This window comes from Passer domesticus, chromosome 6 (genome assembly GCF_036417665.1).
Source record: "Passer domesticus isolate bPasDom1 chromosome 6, bPasDom1.hap1, whole genome shotgun sequence".
NCBI classification, from domain to species: domain Eukaryota; kingdom Metazoa; phylum Chordata; class Aves; order Passeriformes; family Passeridae; genus Passer; species Passer domesticus.
In genome coordinates, this window is record NC_087479.1 from 50867827 (window position 1) to 50894199 (window position 26373).

General features: G+C 42.5%; 1 protein-coding gene and 1 long non-coding RNA gene across 4 annotated transcripts; one reads left to right on the forward strand and one right to left on the reverse strand.

The window, feature by feature from the left end:
* The first annotated feature begins 7292 nt into the window (after nucleotides 1-7292).
* On the forward strand, nucleotides 7293-16788 carry LOC135303512 (uncharacterized). Of its 2 annotated transcripts, none has more exons than XR_010364986.1 (6): nucleotides 7293-7435; nucleotides 10963-11161; nucleotides 12318-12404; nucleotides 12699-13301; nucleotides 13927-14045; nucleotides 15514-16788. It is a non-coding gene; the product is annotated as an uncharacterized LOC135303512 (long non-coding RNA). The 2 variants fall into 2 exon arrangements; XR_010364985.1 differs by lacking the exon at nucleotides 7293-7435 and adding an exon at nucleotides 7812-7946.
* Nucleotides 10638-25597, reverse strand: RIC3 (RIC3 acetylcholine receptor chaperone). Of its 2 annotated transcripts, none has more exons than XM_064425426.1 (6): nucleotides 25434-25597; nucleotides 19553-19770; nucleotides 18914-18992; nucleotides 17340-17433; nucleotides 12461-12606; nucleotides 10638-11342 (listed from the first exon to the last, which is right to left on the reverse strand). In XM_064425426.1, the coding sequence occupies exons 1-6, from the start codon at nucleotides 25561-25563 to the stop codon at nucleotides 10855-10857; spliced, it is 1155 nt and encodes a 384-aa protein (XP_064281496.1). In that variant the 5' UTR covers nucleotides 25564-25597; the 3' UTR covers nucleotides 10638-10854. The 2 variants fall into 2 exon arrangements, with proteins under 2 accessions (XP_064281496.1, XP_064281495.1); XM_064425425.1 differs by having other exon boundaries at nucleotides 12461-12609.
* Between the last annotated feature and the right edge of the window lie 776 nt (nucleotides 25598-26373).

Here is a 26373-nt window from a genome sequence, read left to right on the forward strand (position 1 = left end):
TATTGTTACTGCCCACTTTGACTCTGTCATGCACATCTGATTCAAAAAACAATGAGCCTCATGATTTCTAACTACCTTTATACTTAGCTGGGATGTTTACAGTGTTTCTCACATTTCACCCTGCATCCGTGGCTTCTTGCTGAGGCTGTCCCAGTTGGCACAATACCATTAGAAGTGTCAGTAATTTATGAAGTGTAAGAGTAATTCTCAATGTAACAGAATGTGATTTATAAACATTTTTACCAATTTTAGCATTAAAATCTAGGTAGGTTGAATGCTTGCAATTTGGATGAAATTGCAAGGAGATTATTTGTTCAAAATTTTCTTTCCTTAAGCTTGGTTTGCAGCTTGAGCTCACATTTAGGAGATATAGGAAGCTTTAGTAAACTTCTGATCCTGCAGCTCCATGCAGATTGCCAGGCTGTGACTGCAGCAAGCTGTCAGTGTGATGAGGACACACTAATTGATGAGAATTCCAAAATCCTGGCAAGAGTGCACTTCTTAATTGTCTTAGGCACTCTTGAGCATCACGTAGGAAGTCATATACCTTTCCTATATTGACTTACCAAATAACAGCAGGAATATTTTCACTCTCTTTGAATTTTAATTTTGTTTTTAAGGCCTACTATCTAGGTAAGTGTAATCTTAATATTTAGTCTTGATGTGCTGGAAAATTACATCATGAGATCACTTATTTTACCAGTGCAGAAAATCTCACCAGAGTGTGTTGGGTGGGCTTTGTACACCTATCATGGAATCACTAAGATTGGAAAAGACCGCCAAGATCATCAAGTCCAGCCTTTGATGTCCAGTGTTCAAACAAGTTTATGAGCCCTGGCACCTCCTAGCCAGAGGTCTTCATTCCAGGCTGGGTCAGCAGAAGATCACCCAGTTCTTACCATCCTGTTCTCTTCCCTAGGGAGAATCTCACGGCCTTCTAGAAGTAGAACTTTGTTGATCCTGATGTGTCTTTAAATATTACAGCATTTTTTAGCTATTTTAAAAATGTTTGCAAAGATGTGGTTTAAGCTCAAAAAAAAAAGTCTTTCAGGTAGTTAGAGGTGTACCAAGTGGGCATGGCTGAGAGGCAGCTGCTTTTTCCAGCAATTTCCTCAGCTGTTGTACAAGCAGAGCTTGATAGTCCTGCTGGAAAAAAAAATAAATAACATAGCTGTTATATTATATATATATGTACATCTCTCTCAGCGTATTATATAATAATATGCTCTCCTTGGGTTTTGCCTAATGATGCTGCTGGTTTGTGCACCACGACATTTCTTTCTGAAGGGCAGAATTTCCAGTACTAAACACAAATAGAGCTGTGTTTTCTAGTAAAGGCTCTGCCTCATTTCCTGCTGCCTTACATGTGGTTTGGTATTTGTTGCTAAAAATATAAACTTTTCATCCAAGAAAAAAACAGGATTTCTAGGCAAAATCACTGACACTTAGTGCTGTATGCCTGGATTGGCAGAAAGCTTTTTTTGCCAACCAGGAATGCTATTATTCCTTACTGTTCCAGCTGTTGCCATGGGTGAGCACTAGGAGACAGAGGGTCTCCATTTTGAACTTCATTCTGAAGGCTAAACTGTTTCACTCTACAATACTGGAAAACCGAATCATGTAACTACAGAGTTTTCATCAGGCAATTAAGTTGCACTGAAACTGAGTTTCATGCTAATTAATTTATGAGAATGACCTCAAAAAAACATGGGAACACTGAGCAAATGTCAGGAACTGAAAAATTGCTCAGCAAAATATTTAAATCAAGTCCACTGAGTTTTCCTAAGTAAAAAAAAAAAAAAAAAGAACAACAACAAAACAAATGAGGCTCTGTTTCATTCCTAATTGTATTTAGTTGGGGATTCAGTGTTTTATAACGTAGGCTGAAAAGAAATTCTGTGTACTGTTAATTCTAACTTCTGTTTTAAAGTAGGGCTGCAGCAGTGATGTTTACTCTTACAAGCTTTCTAACAGTGTCACCTCAAAAAGCTTATTGTGGAATATAGCTCTAACTGAGGAATTCTCAAGAGTCCAGTGATACTATGACAAGGTTTTTGTTGGTTTTCTTTCCAAAAAAACCCCCAAACCTGTTTTCAAAAGCACTGTTTATTCTGTCTTTTGGGCTGCATTGCACAAGTCCATGAGGCTGAATTCCTGTTTGGTATCACTTCAAACACTTTCTTGCAGGTGGTAGATGCTTTTCAGCTTCTTGGTAATCTGTGTTACTGGAATTCCTTCTTTTGCTTCAAGTTTCCTGATTTTTTTTTTTTCCCACCCCATCTCTAACCTTCTTTTCTTTCAAACTTGTGCAGGTTTTTCCATATGGGGGACACTGCAGAACACTAAGTCAGTGAAAGCTCTATAAAGTCAATATCTGTGAATTAAAGTGTGTTAAATCCCTGTGTATACGTTCTCATTTTGAAGTAGGGTGGCCTTCAATTCTGGTTACATAATCTTCCACCTGGGCATTCACTAAGTTGGACAGTTCAAGGTTGTTGGGGACTTTTAAAGTGCTGAACAGGTTTCAGACCAAGCCCTGGTGAACATGTAAAGGGATTCACCCCTCTGCACTCTCAGGGTGGCACTTAGGACTTACTGTACCACATTTTTTGGCTTTTTGAACTGTACCTCAAAGCTCAGCACCTGCGCAGTAGAGGCCAAATTTCCCAAATCCTGTTTTCCTACTATTTTTTAGCACTATCTGATTTATTGCCACCTGTATGATGAATTTAATCTTCCTGACAACAGTGCACTTTCTCCTTGGGATTTTGTGGCTGCCAGGATGCTTTACTAGTGCAGCAGAGCTTGACTCTAGGAGCGTGATGTAAATGATGCCCGTAGAACCAGGTTTATTTTGCAGTGCCCATCAGAGGGTGTGCTTGTTTCTCAGAAAATAATTTTCCTTTCTCTTTTTCTTCTTCATTTCTGTCTGCCTGGATCTGGAGGATGAGAGCCCCTCTTAGCACTCATGCAAGCCATGTCAGAAAAGCACACACAGCGGGCTTCTCACGGGGCCATGCCGCTCTCACGTGCTCGCTGTCACCCTGCTCTGTCACAGTGCATGTTTGTCCCCGTGTGCTGTCCCCTACCTTGTGTGTCTGTCACCAGTCAGAGGACACGGCTGCAGAGACGTGCATGGAAGCTTAGCAGAGAAAATGCTGAACCGAAGCCATTAAATTGCAGCTCTCCCAATCCTGAAGAAAGAGCTCCTCCTGAAGGCAAAAACCGGGACCTGAGGCTCTTTCAGTCACTTGAACTTTCCTTGTGTTCACGTTGCATTTCAGAAGAGAACACCTTTTTGCTGTACTTGCACTATTCTGAGCCCTAAGCCCAGAAAAAGGCAGCACAGGATCCAAGGAGTGCAGTTGCAGAGAAGCAAACCAAAGTGCAAACAAGGTCCATTTGCAGATGTGAAGTCCGGCATGCAGGCTGGGCAGTGGGATGTGCTGGGAATGGCAGGAGGGTGATTTCCTGCCAGGGAATGAATGGGCACACTGCTTGGCACTGCTTGGAGGGAGTCCTGGGTTTCAGTGTTCAGTGACAGACTGATGGTCACTGCTTATGTTGTGTTATGTTGGTAAGAACTCTGCCCATGCTGCTTGTTTCTCATCCAAACTGCTCAATTTCTGTACAGATTTCTTCATGATGTCATTTTCACCCGTTTATTTCCGTGGCAGGCCTGATTCCCAAGCCTGCTGGTGTAACCCGTGTTTCTTTCTAACTTCTGCTGTGTCTCCATAATGCCACTCTTGTGTGTCCCTGCCAGACTCCTCATGTCTTCTTGTCTTTGTTTAAATGTGGGCTTAACCGGATCACAAAAATTGGGCATTCCTGGCAGGATCACTTCAGGAAATTGGATTTGGAAGGGGGGCCAAGGTTTGCTCTTACATACATCCCATGAAGACTTGTTGACACTCAAAGGGGGGATCTAGAATATCTGTTGGTGAAAAATGTTCACCTTTTCCATTAAATGTGCTGCCAAATTCAGTGATGTCATTGCTGCTACTCCACAGAGCATTTAGAAAAACAAAACCTTGCCTATGATTTAAAGGATAAAATAGGGTAAAATTGAATCTGCACAAGAACTAGCAAATCACAGTGAGTTTCCCTAAGAAAAAAAGGTCTGCAAAAAACCAACCTCACAGTGGCTTACTGAAAAACATGTATGAAAAAGACAAATATTGGAGTTTTAATAATTTTTTATTATCTTAAGTGTGTAAACATCTTTTCTGGTGATTGAAACTAAGTTTATTTCAAATTAAAATCCAGTGCTCAGTGAAAGGAAAATCAGCTCCTCTGAGAGTGGTGTGCAAAGTATAAAGGGGACATACATACATGCCCAGCAGGATTTTCAATTTCAAGTGTGGGATGGGTTTCGTTTATGACTTTCCCAACATTTTCTAGGTTTTTAGACGTGCAAACATTTGTTCACACACACGTATAAGTATGAAAACAGTCTTAAGAAAACCCCTTTGGTGATATCTTCTTTCCCCTCTGTTCACTGACAGCATAAACCATGTTATTAATTTGTCTTGGGGTTAATCAATGCAAAATATCTCTAAAAGAGTCAGTTACTTGAAACTGCTTTTAAAATCATTTTGAGCAAGTGATTTTTTTTCTGCTGAAAAGATTACAAAAAGTTGTTCTCTCTCATGCTTTCCATGTGAGGATCTATTACAGAGAACCACCTGCTTTTCCTTGGAGCTGACTTTTCAGCAGGATTCATCCACACAGTGAGCTAATCTCTACCCCATGATCACAAGACTGGGGCTCTTGTTTCTCCTTTTTGAACAATTTCTTACACTCAAGAGCAGGGAAACAAAATAAAAAATGTCTGTGGAGGATGTTTTGTAATTTGTTGCGCCTCTAGAAGTATCTCAGAAAGTACATACTCTAGAGGTGGCTCATTTCTGAGAGCTCCTAGTAGCCACTGAGCTGATTTGGTACTTTCCAACACTGTCTTCATCCAACTAATGACAGTCTGAAAGATCCAGTGTTTGGGAGCAGCTGTAGAAATACTCATTTTAGAATATGTTGAGACTATATCTGCCTGTAAAGAAAAATAACCTTTGTTTCTGATATGTTTACTTAAACTTAAAGAAGTAGAAAATGTGCTACGTTAATGTTTCTGTCCCTAGAAAATGAAGAAGCAGATTAATTATTTTTTTTTAATTCCCACAGTAAACATTTTATGATTCATCTCTTTGCCTTTCTTAAATAAACCAATATTATACAGTAGAATTTGAATATGTTATGGTCTATATTTTCTTTACACTATATGGGGTTTTAAAGAATTTGATAAAAAATGGCCTAATCATGAGAACTAATATTTAACCAGACGTGTTTTTTCACCATAGCTGTAACATGTCAGGCTTGTTTGCACACAAGACTGTCTTGGCCTGTTTTGAGTAGCCAGGCATCTCCCTTTTTGTTCATACTTTACAGAGTTTTAGATAAACCTGCAAGAACGTGCTTTTGCAAATTAAATTTTTTTTAAAGAAACTCTTTGGTATTCTGGAGTAAATGTATTTATTTACCGGTATGTAAACGACTGATTTTAGTGTTTGTGAATACAGAACACTGTGCAGAAATATTAAACTTACTTTGTTTGAAACAACAACGTCTTTCCCTACCCAAGGTCGGAAACACCTCAATAAATTACTTCCACTGGATATGGAGTTATTTAAGATAAGGAGTTTCCAGTGCCATTTAAACTTTATTTTTACAATTCCCTCTGTCAGGAACAATATAGTTTGGGTAATCTTGCACTTGGGCAGGTGTTTGATCCCAGCAGAGAGGAGGAGTGGTCTGTGAGCACTAAGCCATCCCAGGAAGATCACTGAGAAAAAGGAGAGGTGTCTATTTGCTCTTTTGGAATCTGTGCCTCCCAAAACAAACCTGATGAAGCTCCAAAGCTGAGAAAAATCACTTGAGCAGACCAACCTTTCCAGCTGTGTTTGGGATGCTCAGTCTGTCTGATCTGGTGTTGCATTCATTTGCTTTGAAATACATGGTCAGTATAAAACCCTTGACATATAGATGATTTTCTAGCTCTTACCTGGTTTTTCTTCCCCAGTGTTTGAGATACATGAAGTTAAAAACATAGAATTTTATTATTTTTATTAGGATGTGCAAGTAAATATTATTTAAATGGAAGATTATTGCACTACCTTGTTCTGTGTTCTCAAAGGTAAGCATAGTTTTCTTATTCTCAGCTGGAAAATTAAAAATCCAAGATGTGGACACTAATTGCTAATGCAAAGAGTTAGGTCATAAACTTCTAAGATATTTATCTCTTTTCCAAATACTGTTTGATAACTAATCCTCCTTAGAGTATTTTTGGGGCCAGCAGGGATCTTACTTTTTGCTTTTTGCCTGATGCCATTGAATGTCTGCAAAAATCTGTAACCATTCTCAGATATGCAGGGAGAAGTAAGCCCATTTATGGGTTTTAAAATCTAGTTTTGTCATAATATTTCCTTTTAACAACACATGTGCTGTTTCTTTTAACTGTAACAAAAAGTACAGCCATTTCATTTGCCAGGTGGGAAACATCACAAGTAAAGGAACGTGTGCTTTTAAAGAGCCTGACTGCTTTCAGTGGGCATCCACCTGAGCTTCTGTGACTTTTTCTCAAATTCCCAGCTTTGCTGATGTTCTGACCTATGATTTTGATTTACTTACTTCATCAAAGTTCTCTGAGAATCCTGATTTTGTTCAGCTAAGCTCTCCTTCAAATTACGAGTGTTCTCTAGTAGAAAGGAGCAGTTAATAATTGAGAAAGCTGGAGACACATATTTGATGGTCCTTTTCTCAAATGCCCCTCTAAACAGACGTTTCTGTTTCAGAGGGGGGAGAGCTGAGGCGAAGGGTGAAAAGGAAATATTACTCAAACAGGAGGAATCCCAGTTTGAAGGCTGCTGGTGAGCGGCCACAGGAGGCAAGTCTGGCTGCGTTCAGAGAGCACTTACTGGTCCCTGAGGAGGGGCTGCCAAGGCCATTGACACCTCAGGGATGAGCTCTTGAGGCTCTCTGACACCTGGCTAAAAAGAAACAGGAAGCCTTTAGCTCTGTCACAGGTGTTAAAAGTAGCCCTAACAACTCCTGAGCTGCAAGGGATTAGAGCCCTTGCAAGGCACATGTAAAAGGGGAGTTCAGCTCCTTTTTTTTTTCCGTGTAAAAGAGGGGTTTACGTCTTTCTTAGTGCTTGAAACAATGGAAAATAAACCTTGAAAAGGGGACCCCCTTCGCTGAGGTTTTGCAAACCTGGGAGAAAATGTCTGGTGCAGCATAATTATTCTAGTGGCTGTGCCAAGAGGATTAGGCAATTCCCATCTGGAGAATGATGGCCATCACGAGGAGCTCCTGATCAGCACAAAGCCACTTTCCCGTGGTGATGTCTACCTGCTGGATTCCCCGATGACGTGGATTACTGGTATGTTTGGAACGGCTGCAGCTGGTGGGCCAGACCCACAATTCAGGGATACAGACACCCTGGGGGCTGGGCTGCAGGGCTTGGCATGAAGCAGGGCTGGGTGGTGACTCTGGATGGGGCACGGGCCCTTCCCATGGGTGGCATTGCCATGGGCACTCCCCTACATCCCATCCCAGCACCGATGTGAGCAGGGCTGTGGGGGTAGCTCCAGGCTGGCACCTCACCTTGACTGGCACCCAGCTTGGAGCTGGTGCACACCAGGGGAATCCAATTTATTTCATTAAAGCAGAGTGTCCCAGAGGCCTGTGGTGGATCTGTAGATGCAGTGGGATGCCTACCTGGGATGTTCCTGTCTGCCTCAGAGTGTCACAGTTCCGGTGACACACAGGGAGCACTCGCCAGTCTGTGACAATCCAGGGAAAGGGTATCAGGCTCACATGGGCTGTGCCTGTATCCACAGCAGGGCTGCAGCACGTCTCCTACCATTTCCCTGGAAATACTGGGGAATGAGGTAAGGGCTTGACTGGACATTGGGGTGAGGCTGACACTAGACCAGATTGGCCAAAGCCCCAGCCAACCTGACCTTGAATGTTGACAAGGATGGGGCATCCACACTTTCAGTGGGCACCTGCTCCACCATCGTCCCAGCCTCGTGAGGCAGCTCCCTCAGGCTGCCCTGGTGTGCCATGGGCCCCAGCTCCTCACCATCTCCAAGGCCTGGGCTGGGCCTGTACCCCACACATCAGTACCTTTCCAGGGCTGTGGAGACCAAGAGCGGACAGAGGAATCCATAGGCACTCACCCAATCACAAAAAAGAGAGGAAGAAAGAAATTTTGCTGTGGGTTTTTTTTTTTTTTTGGTTTATTGGTTTGGTTTTTTTTTAATTTATTTCCCAACATTGAAAAGAACTTCCTATGAAGCAGCTAGAAGGGATCTCCATGTGAATGCCAGTACTTCTTCCTGGCCGAACTGCCATCTGTTGCTTCTCCAAAGAAACAGCTGTCTACATTCTTGGCTTGGTCTGCTAATATTCTTTATGCAAGGCTGACTTCACTCATCCATCAGGGATTGTAGCTGACCTCAGACTGTAGCAACCCCACCTGCAGAACCTCAGTGTCCCTCTTGGGGATAACTCCTGTCACCTCAGCACAGTAGCCTGGTGAAAGCCAAGTTAATTAATGTCTTTCCCTGAGGAGCTCCAGGAATAGGGGATCCAGGGTAGGGGATGAGAAGGAAGGGCTCACATAATGCATAGCAATCAACAAATGATTATTGATGCAATCAACAAATGATGTTGAGGACATGGAATAGGTGAGCTAGTAGGACAGGCCCCATGTAGAGGCTGGGACTCTGTAATATTCCCTAGCACATTTGCAAAGAAGAAATTCCTAGGGCTCCATGCTTTCATTATGATAACTTTACTCTGTTAAAAAAAGCTAGTCTCAAATTGTTGATGTCATAGCCTAAGAATCCCAAGATGTAAGGTGGCACCAGCAAAGCAGGATGTGGGCATGGAACTGCAAAGTTTCTAAAGTTTCTAAAAAACACCTCCTACTTAAGGGGTCATGGGAGCACAGGTGCTGTCGCCAAAGTACCAAATAAGGAGGAAGGACAGGATTTTCATCCTTTTCTTGTTGCTTATTTTTCAGTCAGGCAGGTGCGGATTTTGAGCCGCCAGAATTCCTGGAGGCAGGCGCTGCATGCCGTCCCTCGCATGTTGGCAATGGCCCTCATGGTGCAAGGGCTGATGCTCCTCCTTCTCCTCCTTCCCCTCCTCCTCCTGCACTGGCGCCTGCTGCCGTTTTTCAGGCCCAGGGAAAGGGACTCCCCCTTTGGCTGCTGCTGGGCGCGTCTCTGTGCTGTCCCATGCAAAGGCGGGCGGCCGCCCAGCCCGGTGCTCCGCTGGTTCCCCGGCAGGTCCATGTCCCTGGGCTGCACACTGTTCCCTGGTGGGCACAGGGCCAAGCTCTGCATGGCCATGACCAGGGAACTGAGGGCGGCGGCACTCATGGCAGAGGGGTGATTTCGTTCCTCCTCTTCCTCCTCTTCCACGGCCTCCTCCTCGCACATGCCCTCCTCTTCGGTCATCACGGGAAGGGCCCTGCTGCCGTCCCTTGCAGAGGTGCTCTGCCACCCGCCTCGCTGCTCTGCCTTTTCTTTCTTCCAGACGTTCACCAAGGGCCTCAGAGCTGGGTGGACGGGGGGCAGCTGCAGAGGGCCCTGCTTCTCTAGTGCCAGAGCACGCAGGGGACTGGTGACATCACAAACAGCCCCTGTGACTGCGCCATGAGTGTGGCCCAATACAATAGTTGGGTTATGGTGGGCCTGAAAAGTGCCCAGGTATGGGAGAAGCAGGAGGGTCATGAGGGAATCTTTCCTGGAGCCCACCCCACCTGCCATGCTGCTTGCACAGGAAAAGCTGTCCCTTGGGCATAGGAACAGCCTGGCACCTCTCCTCAGGAGCCCTTGGCTCCAGCACCCTCCTCATCCTCCTCCGCTCCATACTTGGAGCAGCCTCAACATGACCCTGGCAATAGCATTCCAAGAGCATAGAAAACCCACAGGTTTCCAGAAAGAAGGAAAAGCCTACCTGCTACCTTCAGTCTGAGGGTCCCCCTCATGCTGTTCTCTCCTTTACAGACAAACCTTTACACTGCTTTTTTGGTTTTAATCTCTAGGGGTACTTTTAATGCTCTCACACATTGTGGTCCACTTCCTGCAGTCATCTGGGAATTTCACCACAGCTAAGGCAAAGTTAAAGCACAACTCACAGAGCTTCAGTCTTGCTCACACAAGTAACACAACATGGATTAGGCTACTGTTCCAACAACACGGAATGACTGGGAAAAGGGCGGTGGGGTAGCAGAGGAGCTTTGTGGATTGTGGTGACAGCAGTTTCTCAAAACTAGAGAGCAGTGACAGAGTTGAGAGGGTCATGTGTGTGACTGTGATCTGCTCTGCTGACCAGCTAACACTGAGCTAAGAGAAAGAAGGCATATTTTGTCCTTCAGCACCCCAGTAAACTCATGTATATAGAAGGATTTGATTAACTGTCCTAACTGGTAGCACACAGATGTTTCTGAAAAAGTCAGAAGAGACATTTGGTTAACTCTGGGATGACAAGGGGCAAAACCAAGCACAGCTCCTTTAGAATTGAAAAGGAGCAAGTCACAAGTATCTGCTCCAAAATACAAGGCTTCGAAAATCAAGGACAAAGCACTGTTGGCAGCATCATGGTAACCCATGATGACTGCATGAAAGAGGGCATTGGTTTCCCGTTCAGGCAGATGATGTGACTGGTACCACGAGAATGCAATAGGTACAAGGAGATGAACACAGAGAAGTCCTCAGTGGGAACAGAACCCACGTGGATGACAGTTTATGACCTCTGCCTTTACCATCCAGATGGTTGTCCCTATCAATCAAGTACTTTGGTGTTGCGCTTTCTCAGTGTGCCTGTCTGCTCTGAATCACTGCTCTTTTGCTGTTCCAGTGCAGCATTTTCATTTTCTGACTCCACGGACAGGTCCTCTTGGCTTGCCTCTTCTGCTTCACTGCAGCTCTCAGAGTGGAATCCAGCATTCTCTGCTATGACAGCAGGATCATCATCACAGCAACAGCAGCACTCCCCAGTGCTCTGGCTGGGAGGAAGGTCAGTCTTCTCCTCCTTGACGAGAGTTACATCATCCTTTTTCTGCATTAAATCCTGACCACCCGTTCCCATGGTGAGATCACTCAGCAGGGTTTCATCATAAGGATACTCCTCATCTTCCATGCCCTCCATTCTTTCTGCCAGCTCTTCTGGAGAGGGCTGGCTCAGGTCAGGGTAATCCACAAGGATTGTGTCCTGCTTGCGCTTGAAGCAATCGGAATTATCGTAGACAGGATAGGTCTCTTCTGGATAACCTTAGGAATAAAGGGATATGCAGCTTGGAGCATTACCAGGATTTAAAAGGAATCCTGACCTCAGTGGTGGATAAAAAGCTGGCCAGGACAGTTGTTTTTCCTACTGCCAATGCAAGTGTCAGCTCTTTAATGCCATGTACGCATCTCAGTATGAAATCCATGGCAGGAATGTGCAAAGCATGTCTTGTTGGGAGATGATGAAAAAACATTCACTTACTTTAGGGAGCCAGGATATCAACTCTGACTTTCAGGACTGAAACCTCAGCTTTGGTGGAAGCTATGGGGGCTAACAGGTAAAAATGGTGTGTCTTAGATCTTTGAATGGATCCTTATTTTTTTTTCTGCCTACAGATTGACTGATGCATGGCTTGAACATTTGCTATGAACAGCATTACTGAAAAAATTGAAAAAACAACTATATCAATGACTTTGTGTATTTCATTTTAGAAATAACACAATAAACTTGACTTTATGAACAGAGCTCAAGGCCACTGTTTATGCTTTATGTTTTGGATAATTTTTGAAAGCTTTTTAAAAAGCAAGAAATTAAGCCTGCATTTAAAATTATGATACAGAGCAGCTCAAATAAGATATCTTGAAAACACATTTATGTAGCATGTAAACACCAAGGAAGAAAGGACATTAAATAGTTTTTAAAAGATTTCCTGGAGTTGACTTTTACAACATTGGAGCTAACAAAGAGCAACTAATCAAAAAAAAAAAAAAAAACAAAACCAAAACCAAAAAACCTGTAAGTTATCTAAAACATATAGATCTGATTTCCAAGGGTTTTATGATTGTCATGAAATCCAGCACAGAAAGGGAAAGATATAAACCCAGAGCAGCCAATGCATTTGGAGCATATATGAATATTCATATGCCACTTTGGGCAGCAGATAGTGCAGTGTTTACCCTAAAAGAAATGTTGGATACAGCAAAATGTAATTTTTTTCTGTTATGGCTGGGGACAAAAAGGCCAAGCAACCTCTTGCAAAGTTTTGAACACTGGCTTCTGGAAAAGGAAGGATAAAGTTAACCAAAACTTGGAAAGGATCTGGAACTGTGAGTAGTGTTTATCCAATTTTTATAGTAAGGGTAATGGTAAGAAAGGCTCTTACCTTCCCAATCTGCCATGTATGGAGCTTCCTCAGCTTCCTTCTCAGGAGAGATGTCATCTATGAATTTTCCTTCTTTCATAACTCTAGTAATTTCTCTGAGTTGTTGAAGTAACATTTTTTCCTGGTCTGTTGTAACATTTTGAGTCCTGCTAGAAAATATTAGACATCAGAATTTAGTCCACTGTTATTGCAAACTATGAGAAGAGGTTAAACCCAACTGTTTGATCCATGCCAGCAGCACAGTCTGGAGAAACCTGCTGAGGAGTGTGATCCTTCCTCAACATCTGCATGTGCTCTGCACTTCAGCTGGGTATAGTTTATCCCTTTACCCAAAAAGCCTGCAATTTAAACAGGTAAAGGAAGGCAGGTAAAGCCAATGTGAGAGAAAGATGAAAGTGACACACAAAAAAGAGTTATGATACAAAAGACATTACAGAAATTTCTTGCCTTTAAAAGTGTGTTAGGTAAGAATTAGGGTGCAGTGCCTTATATGAAGTATTATAAGGAATGAAATTCTGAATCTGTGCCACATGTGTAGCTTGTGAGGCTGACCAAAATTTCTCACAGTCATTAGTCTCAAGAGTCTAAAATCTCTCATCATGACCATTAAATGTGCAAATTGGACAGATCATCCTTTCATTATAGACAGTCAACAATGCAGCCTGGTGGGGAGGTGGGGGGCAGAAACAGGAAGGAAGATTTAAGAATGGAAAGAAGGTGTTACATTTAACTGTCACTTGCCCTTTAGAATTACAGGGAGAGGACTGAGATTTTTATCAGATGGAAAGCAAACTTTTGACTTGTTCTACACTGCTGGATCTAGTAATTAATTACTGCTTAGGTAATACAACTACTGCTGTAACAAAAGTACTTGCAACAGATAAGATCATGTAGTCATTACATGTGATTTTCTCTGCAAAGAAACAAAGCTTCTAAAATCTTATGGACAAAAAGGTAGGATTTGGAGGGGGGTGCTCTGCAGTATGCTAACTTAGTAGGCCAGAATAGGAAAGATACTGGCTGCCACCAGGGGTGAAAATGGTTCTGACCATTGGTGCTTATTTCATCTTGAGTTTAAAATTAAGGTAACTTGAGGTTTAAGTAATCCTTGAGCAGTAATGCCAGTTCAAGCCACTCCTCTGGCACTCTTTGGATCTGTGTATGAGTCAGAAGCTGTTACCCCCTTGAAAATGACTTGAAAGGGTGGCCCTTGGCATGCACAGAATGCTGAACAGTAGGTGGCATGTGAGGTCAGAGAGATGGTCTCTGGTGATCCCTGGTCTGGAGAGCAGACAGACACATAATCTCCAAGAGTGAGATTTCACCTCCATTCACTGAGTAGGCTGCTCAGTGAAGTGTAGGAAAGAAATGGGAAGAGAGGAGCTGGAGGCAGATTTTGGCTTTAGGTCATGTAAGCCTCATTTTAATTATCAGAATTCTAATAACCTTGCAATGTCCTTCTTCAGGTTTTCCCCTTACCAGCTGCTGGGACTGGAGCAGCACTCCAAGAGGTACTTTGTGGCACTCTGCCTGAATAGGAATGATGGCTACTCCACTAAGGGCAGCAAAGGCACACTGGTTTAAAGTAAGATTAGCATCCTACTGCTGGTTGGTGTGATGGTGGTGGAAGTGCTGATCCTGGGCTGGATTTTGTGCACAGCTGCAGGCACAGCTGTCTGTAACTGAACTTAGCTCAGGAGCTGGTTTGATTAGCACCTACCTAGGTTAAACTGCTTCCCTGAGATCACTTTTCTGCTTTTCTACCAGGGAGCACTTTGCCCCACAGTTTGAAAAGTTGATATCCCAACACTCTACGTAGGTTACACTGATTTCCCCCAGGCTGTGGTGGCAATCTGTTCCACAAAGAACTGAATGTGTGAGGCAGCACCTTCCCAAAAGCCTGGCAGATGTGGAATCTGAGATGTGAATTAAGAGGCTCACAAAATGGAATGGTTTCATCAGCCTTTGACCAAAGCTGTGACAGAATTGCTGAACTAATCCTCCTTTAAGAGACAAAACAATTTGAATATATATCACTTGGCTGAAGACAGAGAGACCTATCTCTTTAGCACATTGGGCAGATAAGCTGGCTCAGATAAAAGGATCAGTCAATGCAGCTGCATCACTGTGGCATTTCATACAGGAAAATTCCCACTATGTGGGATACCCTCATTAGAAAACACTCCTGTCTTACTGCAGCACAAGGGCTCTGTATGTCAGAGCATTCCTTCTCCAAATATCTTGTTTAAAAGGCAGATTTCCCTGCAGAGAGGGAGAAACTAAAGCCCATGTGTTATTTTGACTTCATTTAAGGCCTCTGGGAAGACTTACTGTAGGTTGCTGGCAGTGTGTAAGACATCTGGCTGCCTGCACATGGGAGATTTACTAGGATATAATGCACTTAGGAACACTCAGAGGATAACAGATGCAGAAGGTTTACAGTGCAAGAAAAGGTCATTATTTTTGCTGTCTGCATTTGTAGCTCCAACATAAGTATTATTTTTCATAATGGCAATATTTACACTTTGTACAGTCCCAAAGAGCTCACTAACAGGCAAAGTAAAGGCTTCTTATTCTTACTGTGAGATTAAAACATTTCCTAAAGAGCCATAATGATTGCAGGGAAAATAATGTAAATAATCTAAAATGGCATCTCAGACATTTTAACTGCTGTTTTTTAGCTTTGTGATCTTAAAGTAATCACTATCAAAATGCAGCTACATCCCAAAAAATGGCACCCCACAGAGCCTCTTACTCTTCCATATCACCTTTGCTCAGTTTATGATAAAAAAGGAAGTTTTTCCAGTAGACAGCCTGGTAAACAAGACTTTAAAAACAGGTAGGTGATCTGCATTATTTCTCTTACCTAACTACCAGAAATAGAAATTTCTGGTTACATTGTTGAGGACCTGGCCAGGCAGTTCTTTCTTCCTCTTGCTTTCTTTATCTTGCTTCTCATTTTTCCTACAACATGCTAGGCCTTATTAAAAGTACCTGTACTTGTACTTTTTGATGATTTTGTATTTCTGGAAGGTTGTTTCTCTACTTAACAGTGTAGCAATTCCAACTGATATGCTGGTTTGGAAGGAAGTCCCCTCAGTTTGTTTGGAGGTTCGTCTTCAACTCATGAAGAAAATAAGCAAATCCAAGTTTCTGGTTGCTGCTTTCTACAACAGAGGCTGGCTGTTGCTTTGCCATACCTGGTGTAAAGGGCCATAGTCTCACCTGGGGTCTTTCAGCATTAGCTGAAACTTGATACCAGTTATTTCTGTCTCTGACCTTTCTGTGTAAGGGTTTAATTGCAGATCAATAAATAAAGCTCAAGTCATTTTTACTCTCTTATTCTTTCCTTTTTATTTAAATCTATCAATATCCAGACTGAAAAGACTTGCTCAGTACTCTAACTACACTTTCTAACCATAGGTTTTATTTTAATAGATTTATCCAGTATTAGTGAAATTAATGAGTAGATTAAGCAAGCTTCAAAGTGTTTGAAAACAGCTATTTGTGCCATCAAGAGGTGCCTTTCCCCTCCTCTTCAAAGAGGCAACATACAAAATTCTTCATTAGATTCAGATTCTCATTTCCCCTGAGACCTTTAGACCCATCTATATAAATAGTCTGGTTGAACAAAGAAGGGAAGTTCTACTAAATAGAGGCTTTGGGCCAATAACACAGAGTAGAACAAATACTGGATCAGACCCTAAACCGATTTTCCCAGTAAAAAAAAAAAAAAAAAAAATCCCATCCTGAGAATCAGCACAATATCTGGGCAGTTCCTAAGCCTATTCCTGTCAGCTTAGAGGAACGTGTAGAGCATTGTGTCAGCTCTGCAGCACAGAGATGAGTGGCAGTCAAAGCAGGATCCTTCTGCACTAACAAAACCAGGGCAGTTCAGGGGCTCTCCCACTGGGAACTGCTGAACATGGGCAGGTTGGGCACCTTGTCTGCCCGAGACTGTACAGGGCACAGCCCAAAGAGGGCAAAACTGCACTCAAGGAGAAGTGGTTTGAGCCATACATTAACAAAATGTGCATGTTCAGCACAGGATTCCTACAGGATAGGTTAAAACAGGCCTTGGATGATCCAGACAAAGTTAACATGATTTACAGCCAGAACAGCTCTCATTTTTTGCAAACCTCACCTCCATATTTATGGTATTTCAGTTTTTATTTTCAGGGGTTTTTTTTTCTCACTGCAGTTAAGCAGTGTACTATTGATCTGTTCTTCTTATGAAAAACATAGACTTGTTTCCAGTGTTTCTTTGTAACACAGACTGGTGACATCAGATTTGTAGGAAACATTAATAAACATAATAAAATTTTGAATGCTGATTTTACAACCCTTTGTCTTTTGTATTTAGAAGCAAATGCATGAATTTAAAGTGGAACTAAGTTATGTAATCAGATTATTATACAATTCTGCCTTAAAGAAAAATGTTATGGTTATTCTAACAGGAATTTACATAGATTATAACAGCAGTTCAATTTAGGAAAATAATCCATAGAATTGGAAAATAATATTTCAGGATATTATTTTGGTCACATAAAACAGGCTGTTTTATGTACTTTAAATGTAGATGGTTTATCTTCTTTTTTACATATACCTGTCATTTTCTTCCAAATAATACACTGTACAAAGGGGGGAAATAGGGATAATTTCTTTTCTACTTAAGGAAATGAAGTTGGAAAAAATTATTTATTCTATATATAGATACTGAAAAGAGAAAAGCTGCAGAACAAGAATTGGGATGTGTAAAACCAAACTTCAATAATTTGAAGTAGCAATAAAAATGCTATTTTAATATAGATAATGGAAGAAAGTTGAATTTCCAATCAAAATGGAACCTCTCCTTAAAATATTCTAATTTGAAACACACCTGTCATACGTAGGTCCTACTCTGTTGATTAATTTTTCCATTGCTTCTTCTGTCTCTCTCAGTCTTTCCTGGAGTTGAGTGAGCTCATAGTCAGCTGTAAAACAAAACAAAAAAAATCCCAAGGTCTGTCAGTAGGAGCCTTGAAAATGTATTCCTGTACCAAACCAAACTGCCTGTGAGGAAATGAAAAAATTCAGCTTAGAGAGTTCTACCTACTCTTCCTGGCCTAAGAAGGTGAAGAACATTACCAATATTTACACCCATTGGAGCAGCATAAAGGCACAATGGAACTTCAACATAGTAGGAATGGAGAAATCCATCAGCTAACCTGCTTTTACAAAGAACTCTATCCTGCACAGATTGCCATGACTTAAGGCAAACACTGATGTAATTATTTTGCATGTCTGAGACTTTAAAAGAAGAGGAAGGGGAATTGGCAAAGAGAAAGGAAGTCACTTCCTCCAAGTCACTATGTAAGTGGTGACTCAGTCTTCAGGCTCCTAATCCAGTGACCTGTCCCCTGCTCTGCTACAGCTTGCCATGAATGCTTTAGGAATATAAATGAAGAGCTGTAGAAAAAAAGGCAGAATAATTTTCACCGTTAGTTCTTCGGGATATAATGATGGCAAAGTTAACTTACTACAAAGTTACTTTCTCTCACCAAGCATCAAAGAAAAATATGTAATTACCATTGCTAATATATTGCCCAAAATTGTCAGGCACAACACAGCACGAGTGCACTGGAGACACAGTCTACAGCACTGAGCACATTAGGCATTCCTAATATGTGCATTAATGTCAAGAAAATTACAGCTATGTTAAGAGAATTACCTTCCTGCTAGCACTTTCTATAAAGCCCTAAGTACTTTTCTTTTCTATTACAGTTTAGCCAGCTAAACACAACACATTTAAATGATGTAATGGGAACTACTCTTCCAATCCTCACTAATAAACTTATTAATTTATCTAATAAGTGCCTACAAACACTTGAATCTATCTCACTAATGTTTAGGTAAAATCAAATTAACATTTCAGAATATGATTTGCTCTCTTTATTGCATGCATTAAATCTCTGCAAAAAAAAGGACAAATTAGGGAAGTTCCTGATGATGGCTGAGAATTCACCATATCAAAAAAATTAAACTAGCTTTCATGGTATCTTTCTGTGCTCTTACAAGACTGTTGGATTATACAACAATTATAGCTGGACATCCTATTATCCATTTTTAATCATTAGTGACACAGTTTTTCAGCAAATCCGTGCAGTTAATTCAGCAAACCTCATGAAAACCCATTTCTTCCAGAGGGGCTTGGGATCAGGCTGCTATCACAGCCTCATGGGCTGGATGAGATTAGAAAGTGACAGCGCAGTAATTCTTTTGAACTCTTGCTCATTCCAACACAGAAGATTCTGGCTTGGTTTTGGGTTTGTTTTTTGGGTTGTTGTTGTTTCTTTTGGTTTTTTTGGGTTTTTTTTGGGTGGGAGGGAACATCAGCTTTACAGTGCACCCAGAACTCAAAGAACGCTGTTGGACCATTACAGCTTCACAGACACAACTCAGAGCCATACTCACTGATTTTCCTCTTCATGTTCCCAGGTGTAGCAGGGGGGCATTTCCTCTCCGCAGGAGTAGTTCTTCCTTTGGAAGCCAGCTGATGAGGACAAGAACATGGCCCTTCTATGAGTTACAACAATAGTAATAGATAAGCCCCAAAGCAATGGAAAAAAAAAATTACAGAAAACTGAAATAGGCCAGAAGGCAGCCACAGAAAAGCACAGCCACCAGCAAAACCATGAAATATGCCTGGAAGATTTTGCCAGCTGAAAATTCCTATCAGACTCTTGGAACAAATGTGACATACAGAGTACATATAAGTGTAGCCATATACAACAGGGAAAATACTACATGTATATTCAAAATTCATCTAATATTACTCTGCACATTTTCCAGGAGGAAAAAAAAAATCCTTAAGAAATTTTAAGAGGTCAGAGGCCAATGCAGGATCAGAGAAACCCTTCCCTGCATTCTTAGCTACAGTCTTGCAATAGCAAAACCCACAGGATACTCCAATCTTTTGACCACCAGGCAAAGGTCCAGCATAAGCATTTTTTCGAGCACAGCTGAAATGGAACAAGGTACTGAAATGACAGTATAATTTTTTTTTTCCCAAGTTTTTTATTTCCCTGACTTTTCAATTTATGTTGGTTTTACCTTAAATAAAATGTACAGAATATATAAGAAGATGCCAAATCCATATATAGGGATAATCTGTCCCACGAGTCCTCTTCCACTTCCACCAGTGCTTCCACCTCCACCTGCCTTGGCCTTGGCAACTGCTTCAGTAAGGTGAGACCTTGGAAAATGAGGGACAGCTCTGCCGTCGGGAGTGGCGTGGGAATGCATCCTCGGTGGAAAGCGACTGAGCTTCCCTGCAAAAAACCACACAAAGATCATTTCTATTGCTTTCCACCCTTTTACACGTAGCATCAACCTGCAACAAGTGCAAGTGACCTATTTTCTCTGCTTGTAAATTCATCACCACTGATGAATAAGTAACTTGTTGGACCAAGTCTGTAAACTCAGTCCTCAGTCTCTTGTGATGGGCAGTGCTGGGAGTTAGGTTTTACTTAAAGCCATTTACTCCTAGCAATTTTACTCCTACACAATTAGGAGTAGAATCACAGAATTAAAATATCCTGATTTTTAGCAGAGAAAGAGCTGGCAGGGCAATTAAAAAAACAGGGATTTTAATAGGTATATTCTTGTCTGAATACACAACAGATCACCATCTCCAGCAGGATAAAATGACAGATTCCTACTTCTTTCTCTCCTCAAGATCCCCCAACAAGGTATCAGTTTTCCACTGTGAGCCTGATCTTTCAGTACTGCCCAAAGGCATTTAATGTATAAATGTATTAATGTCCAAACCATTATCCACCTAACTCCCTGACACACGACTGCAGTGTTTGCCCAGCATAGATTTCTGGTTATTGCCATAAGAAATAGTATTTTACCTGATTTTACCAAGCGAGTAATGAAAGATTAAGAAAATTGGTTTTACCTCAAGCTGTTCTCCTTATAAAGATCTAAGGTAAAGCAGTGTGAGAAAGGAGATTGAATATAGCCTGGGACATATTATCTTTGGCATTTTAGAGGGAAAAAAATGTAGAGGTTTCTAACCTTTCTAGGCAGAGCTAATTTAACACGAGAAAGGAGAGCAAGCATAAATGGATGTACAGATGCTAGAGTAAGACTGCAGAGAGCCTGAAATGGTGCTGCAAATGATTTCACACAACTGAAGGGTGCAAGAACCTCAATAAATTTAAGCTCATGCATTATTCTATTTTCTTGCTGCCATCAATTCAACAATTTTTCTATGAAATTCACTATTTTACTCCTCTGTAGTTGATATCCTACTTTCCATCTCCATACCCAGCTTGGATGTGAACCTGCACTTCTTTCCACTGACTGGTGTTGAGCTGAGTTACTCAGCTACCCTGCCAGGGAATCTGGTGGTGGGAGGCGCTGGATGGAAGCACCAGAGATGGGATTGCCAGGCTGGGCTGCAGCTCACTCCCTGATCCCGGCTGGAAAACTCCCCCTCCCTGGCACACATGGACACTGCTGCTGCCTGGTGCTGGGACAGGCTGCCTGTGCTTGCAGAAAGAAAATGAAAAGCAGGTTTGAAGTGGTGCTGCTAATAACTGAGTTTACTTCTGCGAGTATGCAGCTGCAAGTGCTTTTATGAGACACAAGAGAAAAATTTAATTAACATTTGGTCTTGCTAGGAAACACCATCACAGGCAGCTAAATTCCTGAGCACAGAAAATTGCAGTAAACACTTACTAGGAAGTGGTATCAATAATTCATGAAGTTCCACTATTAAAAACACATTTTTATTGTAGATGACAGCACACATTCCATGAGTTCTTTGGTGTAACTGCCAGGGTACACTACCACTGACCAAAGCCACTCTCAGATTAGCTTAATTTCGAGGAAGCTGTTATCATGCACTTAAATTTTAGTGAATTATTCAAAGTCTGTGATGGAAAGCATAGCATCTTATTTACAAGAAAGTCCCCCTGCTCCAGCAACAATGCCCTGCAGCAGTAGGTCACTGTGGAAACGAGTGTGATGTCGTGCAGAGCACAGCATCACTAAGGTGGGGATGAAGCAGCAGGGTAGGTAAACACTCATAAAGCATCTTATATTTATGCAAATATTATTTATTTTTAAAAAAGAGAGATACCAAGAAAGCAGAAAATAATTGACAAAGGTGAAACTGTATTTAAAGCGAATAGTTTTCTAAATTATCCACAAGGCCTCATTTGTGCTTTAAAAGATTCAATTGAATTAAATCTAACAGGCCAAGAGGACAGACACTAGAAATTTAATCACCAAGATAATTTTAAAGGGGAATTTCATGACTCCTATTTCTAAACCTACCCTATTGATTTTACACTTCTATAATTATTTCCTTAATAAACAAATACTATCTTCCATAGTTTTTTACTGTGAAGAACCCATGTGAATTACACAGAAAATTGAGGGCACAAGCAACTTGAAAGCAACATATGCACAAGGCTCTTAAATGCACAGTATATAAATGAAAAACGTAACAATTTGGGGTGCCACTGTGACCTGAACAAGATTCCACACTTCCAAGGATGAAACAAACCACTTTCAAACGTAGACAACAGCATACAGGAACAATAACATAATATCAAGAAAATCAGGTGACACTTGATGAGCACAGAAGGGCATGTCTTGGGTCCTTGCTTGCTACCCTACCCAGCTGCCAGTGGGGATGGTGACATTTTCCTGCTGTGGGAATGCTGTGGAAAGGGTACTAACTCTGGTTAGCTTTGAAGGGTGCCAAAGTGCTGCTCTGCTTTTGAAATATTTCTCAGCTCCCCTGTGACAGCCCGAGGGCTGCCTTGCTGCAGACTGATTGCTGTGTGTGGTAACTCCCACCAAGCACACCCTACCTGGCTTTGCAGTCTTTTTACCTGGGATTTATCCTACACATTTAATAATGTTGTCAGTTTTAATGCTTCAAATCAACTTTGCAAACCAGCTACAGGGCAAGCAGAGCGTGTTGTGTTTAACCCAGTCCCTTCAAGAGCTTGAAGTCCAAAAATGAAATTATGCCCCAGTGAACATTTGTGTTGTTTAAAAGGCTGTAGTTTCTGAATGTAGATGAAGTCCTCAATGGCATTTTCACATGAGAATGACTGGGGGGTTTTTAATCTTGTAACAACATTAACAATCAACTGAAAAGAAGAAAATCTTAAAAACTGTATTTACAACACAATGAATACAACAACCAACCAGATGATGATACTCAGATCACTCAAGCATCTTTTTTCCACAAAAGCTGTTATGTTTCTACTTAATGGGTTTTAGGAATTGCTAATGAGCCCAACTCAACTATTTATAAAGTTATTTAGACTTATATTACTGTACTATTCAGCAACTCTTAGTCTAGGTAAATATGTGTCTCTCCACATAATTTTCTTCAGGACACCAGCAGGCAACTGATGTGTACATTGCACAAATTCAAGTTGAGCAAGGAGGTTACCTGAACTGTCATATACATATTTTTGTAAAGCTGCTGTCTGCTACTGTCGTGGAGTTGTAAGGTTTATCTGAAACTACCAACTTAGAAAGTGGCTTTACAAAATGCATGGCATATATTTATGAGCACTAGCCTTAAAAAGTACTTTTAAAACTGCTAGTGGGTCCCCCTTTTGCTCCTCTTTAAGAAAAGATAAACATTCTAATGCCTGTGAAGTCAGCTAGGAATGTGATACAAACACAGTAAGTTCTTCAAGTAAGCTTTGTCATATACATGAAATTATTGCTGTGAAAAAGAAGATAATACGAACTTCTATAGTTCAATGCACACCATTTTCCTAAAAGAGACCTCTGAAAATGACTTTTTTAGAGAAAGTTCCATTTCCATGCCTAAAGCCTGTTTTGATAAAAAGCCTTCTGGTAACATTGAGTTCTAACAAACGGTACTAAATTTTAAGCATGTTTTATTCAGAGACATTTTGCCCCCAAGACTACCATAAGCACTTTATTAACTTCAAGAATGACATGATTACCTCAGGCCCCTGAAACTCCTGCCAGGTAACTGCAGTTATCAGTGCACTGAGAAGGACAACTAATGACAGAGATATGAATTAAATGGTTCAATCAAGATTTATTCTTCCAATAAAAAAAATAACTTCAGGTGAAATACAATTTGGTCCACAGAGCAGGTGTAATGAAATCCTTGCTATCAAGTTGAAAACACAGGCTACAAACTCTCATCTGAAACCGACCAGCTGAGGTGAGTGATTACACCCTCAGCCAAAGGCAGGTGCTGGGCTGCAACAGGGGAGCAACGCTGGGTGCCTGTGCTGCATCAGGCACACACAAACCTGTGCTGTCCCGTGATCTCTGCAGCAATGATGGCAAGCATTTACAACAGTGAGGAGGCAGAGAGTGTTTATGTTACCTATTTTAAGCATTTAGCTGCAGCTGCAGGTGATTAAGCCGCCCTATCACAGCACTGCCCAGAGCCAGCTGTGCTAGAACAGGTACAAACATCATTCATTCGACAGGTGGCACTGAAAATAATTGGGGGGCACTGAAAATAACTGGAGAACAAGTTTGTTGTTGGGATTTTTAAAGCTATTTTCTGTCAGATCAACCTGCAGCCAAAGGAAGGTGCACCACAGCATTAAATGAGAACTGCTTAAGACTGCATTGCTGTGGGAAAACGGTGTGTCAAATTCCATCTGGTACCACTGCGGGATCAGTCGGGAGCTGGGCAGGGGCAGAAGTTAATGGGGAGCCAGGTACCACCTCCCAGAGCATCTGCTCCCATCCCTGCTCCATCTGCAATGGAGCTACACAGCTGCAGATCTACAGTGCTGACCAACCTCCTCTCAAGTTCTCAAAGACCAAAAATGCATATGGTAACCACGAAAAAGCTGCTGGCATGGAAATCCTGTATTTGGCTTCAAGGCAGCACTGTTTTAGCAGTACCTTCAGGCTGGAGGTCCTCAGAAAACCCTGAAATGGAATACTAAATGAAATCCGTGTCACTGAAGAGTGCAGACATGAAGAACCAGGCTGTTGGAAGGATGCAGACACGAGTCCCTGTGGGACAGCACCCTGCAGAACTGTAAGTTCTCTGTGCTCCCACCAGCCTCACCTCTGGCTTGCAGGCATTATGGCACCAGCTTCTCTGTGAAGTGCCTGGGGCAAAAAATAACCTCTACAGTACAAGGCAATGGGCACAAAAAGGATGGGAGACGCTCGTATGAACCCACTCCTTGAGAACTTAAAGAGAGGACACGCGGAGTGGGAGGGCAGGCACGGGGGACACAGCCGGGGGGGCCACAAGGACAGGATGTGTGAGCCTAAAACAAGCCATCATGAGAATGTGGTGCATGAGAACAAAAGTTTGAAATGCTGGCGTAGGAAACTGAACAATGAAGACGACTCAAATGAATTTTTATTTCTTATGCAACAACAAAAGCACTCCATACACAAAGTAACAAAATAATGAAGGGATGTATTGCAATTAAAAAAAAAAAAAAAACAAAACCAACCAACCAAACAAAAAACCAAAAAAACAAACAAAAAAACCAACCAACCAAACAAACAAACAAAAACAACAAAAAAAAAAAAAAACACAAAAAAAAAAAAAAACCCCAAGCCAAAACAACACAACAAAACAAATGAAAAAAGTGGAATGAATATGTCACTTTTCGGGAAGCTTTAATACCCGCACATAAATAAAACGGCATTTTGAAGTTTCTAAACTACTTAAAAAAAGAAGCAAGTAGATCACAGCGGCAACCACGGATGAATCCTCCGGCACTCCACGCGTCGCTAAGGGATGAGCACGGGGGAGAGACGTGCCAAGAGGGAACTACGCTACGTTTCCACAGCGGGCGGCGGAGCTCCCTGCGAGCAGCCCCGGCCCCTCACGGAGCCCCCGCAGCCCGCCCGCCCCGGGCTCACCCCGAGCGGGGCCGCGGCGTCCCGGCCGGGGGGGGACAAGGAGGGGCGGCGGCGAGCAGCGGCCTCTTACCCTCGGGCGGCGCGGCGCCGGGCTCCTGCCTGCCGCCGGCCCGGGGCAGGAAGGTGCGCGGCAGGAGCAGGGAGACGCAGAGCACCAGGCAGGACACGGCGGCCACCCGGCAGCACGTCCAGGCCGCCATGGCGGAGCGCGGCGCAGGCGCGCGCAGGCGCCGGCAGCGAGCCTGAGGGGAGCGCGGGGGGAGGCGCTGGGAGCGTGTGGGCATGGCGGGGAATGCTGCGGGCCTGGAGACATGCGGGAATGGCAGGGAGTGGGCTGGGGTGCGACCCTGGAAACGTGTGGGGATGGCGGGGAATGGGCTGGGCTGCGGCCTCGAGGGACAGCCCTGAGCCTCGGAGAGCGGCGGAGGGGACACGGGGCTCCCTTCGTCTCCTCCCCGTGCCTGAAGGGAGCCTGCAGGAAGGATGGAGAGGGGTCTTTTACGTGTAGTGACAGGTCCCAGGCTTCAAACTGAAAGAGAGTAGGCTTAGATTAGATATGAAATATATGTGCTGATGTCTGTAAAAACAATTTGATGGGTGAAAGTGGGAGTCTTAATGTCTCTACTGTCTTTGGGCTGTGGGTTTGTTGTAGAGTGCACACCCGACATACGCTAGGGAAAGTACACCCTCAACTTCAAAACTTCGTGGTAAAGCAGTACGTTCAAGGGGCGATATGTGGTAGGCGGTTCGGGAAGGCTGTGCCTTCCTAGTACCTCAGCCAGTGGGAAAAGGAAGAGGGGAACATGCAGCCAGGAATTAGGATAAAAGGAGGCTGATCTTTCCAAAATGGAGAGGAAGAAAACCCTGTGGATATGCCCCAGTGGATTCTCTCCCTTTATTCGAATAAAGCTGAAGGACTCATCAGTCTCTTATTTTAGGACAAAAACCTGTGGTGTTTGTGCGTTTTCCTCAAAACAAATGCTCTCAAATAACCCCAGAAGGCACTCAAA

Excerpts from the sequence above, each read along its gene's own strand:
- RIC3 (XM_064425425.1), bottom strand. The coding sequence starts at position 25,563 with ATGGCGGCCTGGACGTGCTGCCGGGTGGCCGCCGTGTCCTGCCTGGTG. Across the intron at positions 18,993-19,552 it reads TTCTGTACATTTTATTTAAG|CTGGCTTCCAAAGGAAGAAC; the intron begins GTAAAACCAACA and ends TGTCCTCATCAG. Across the intron at positions 17,434-18,913 it reads GAACATGAAGAGGAAAATCA|CTGACTATGAGCTCACTCAA; the intron begins GTGAGTATGGCT and ends TTTGTTTTACAG.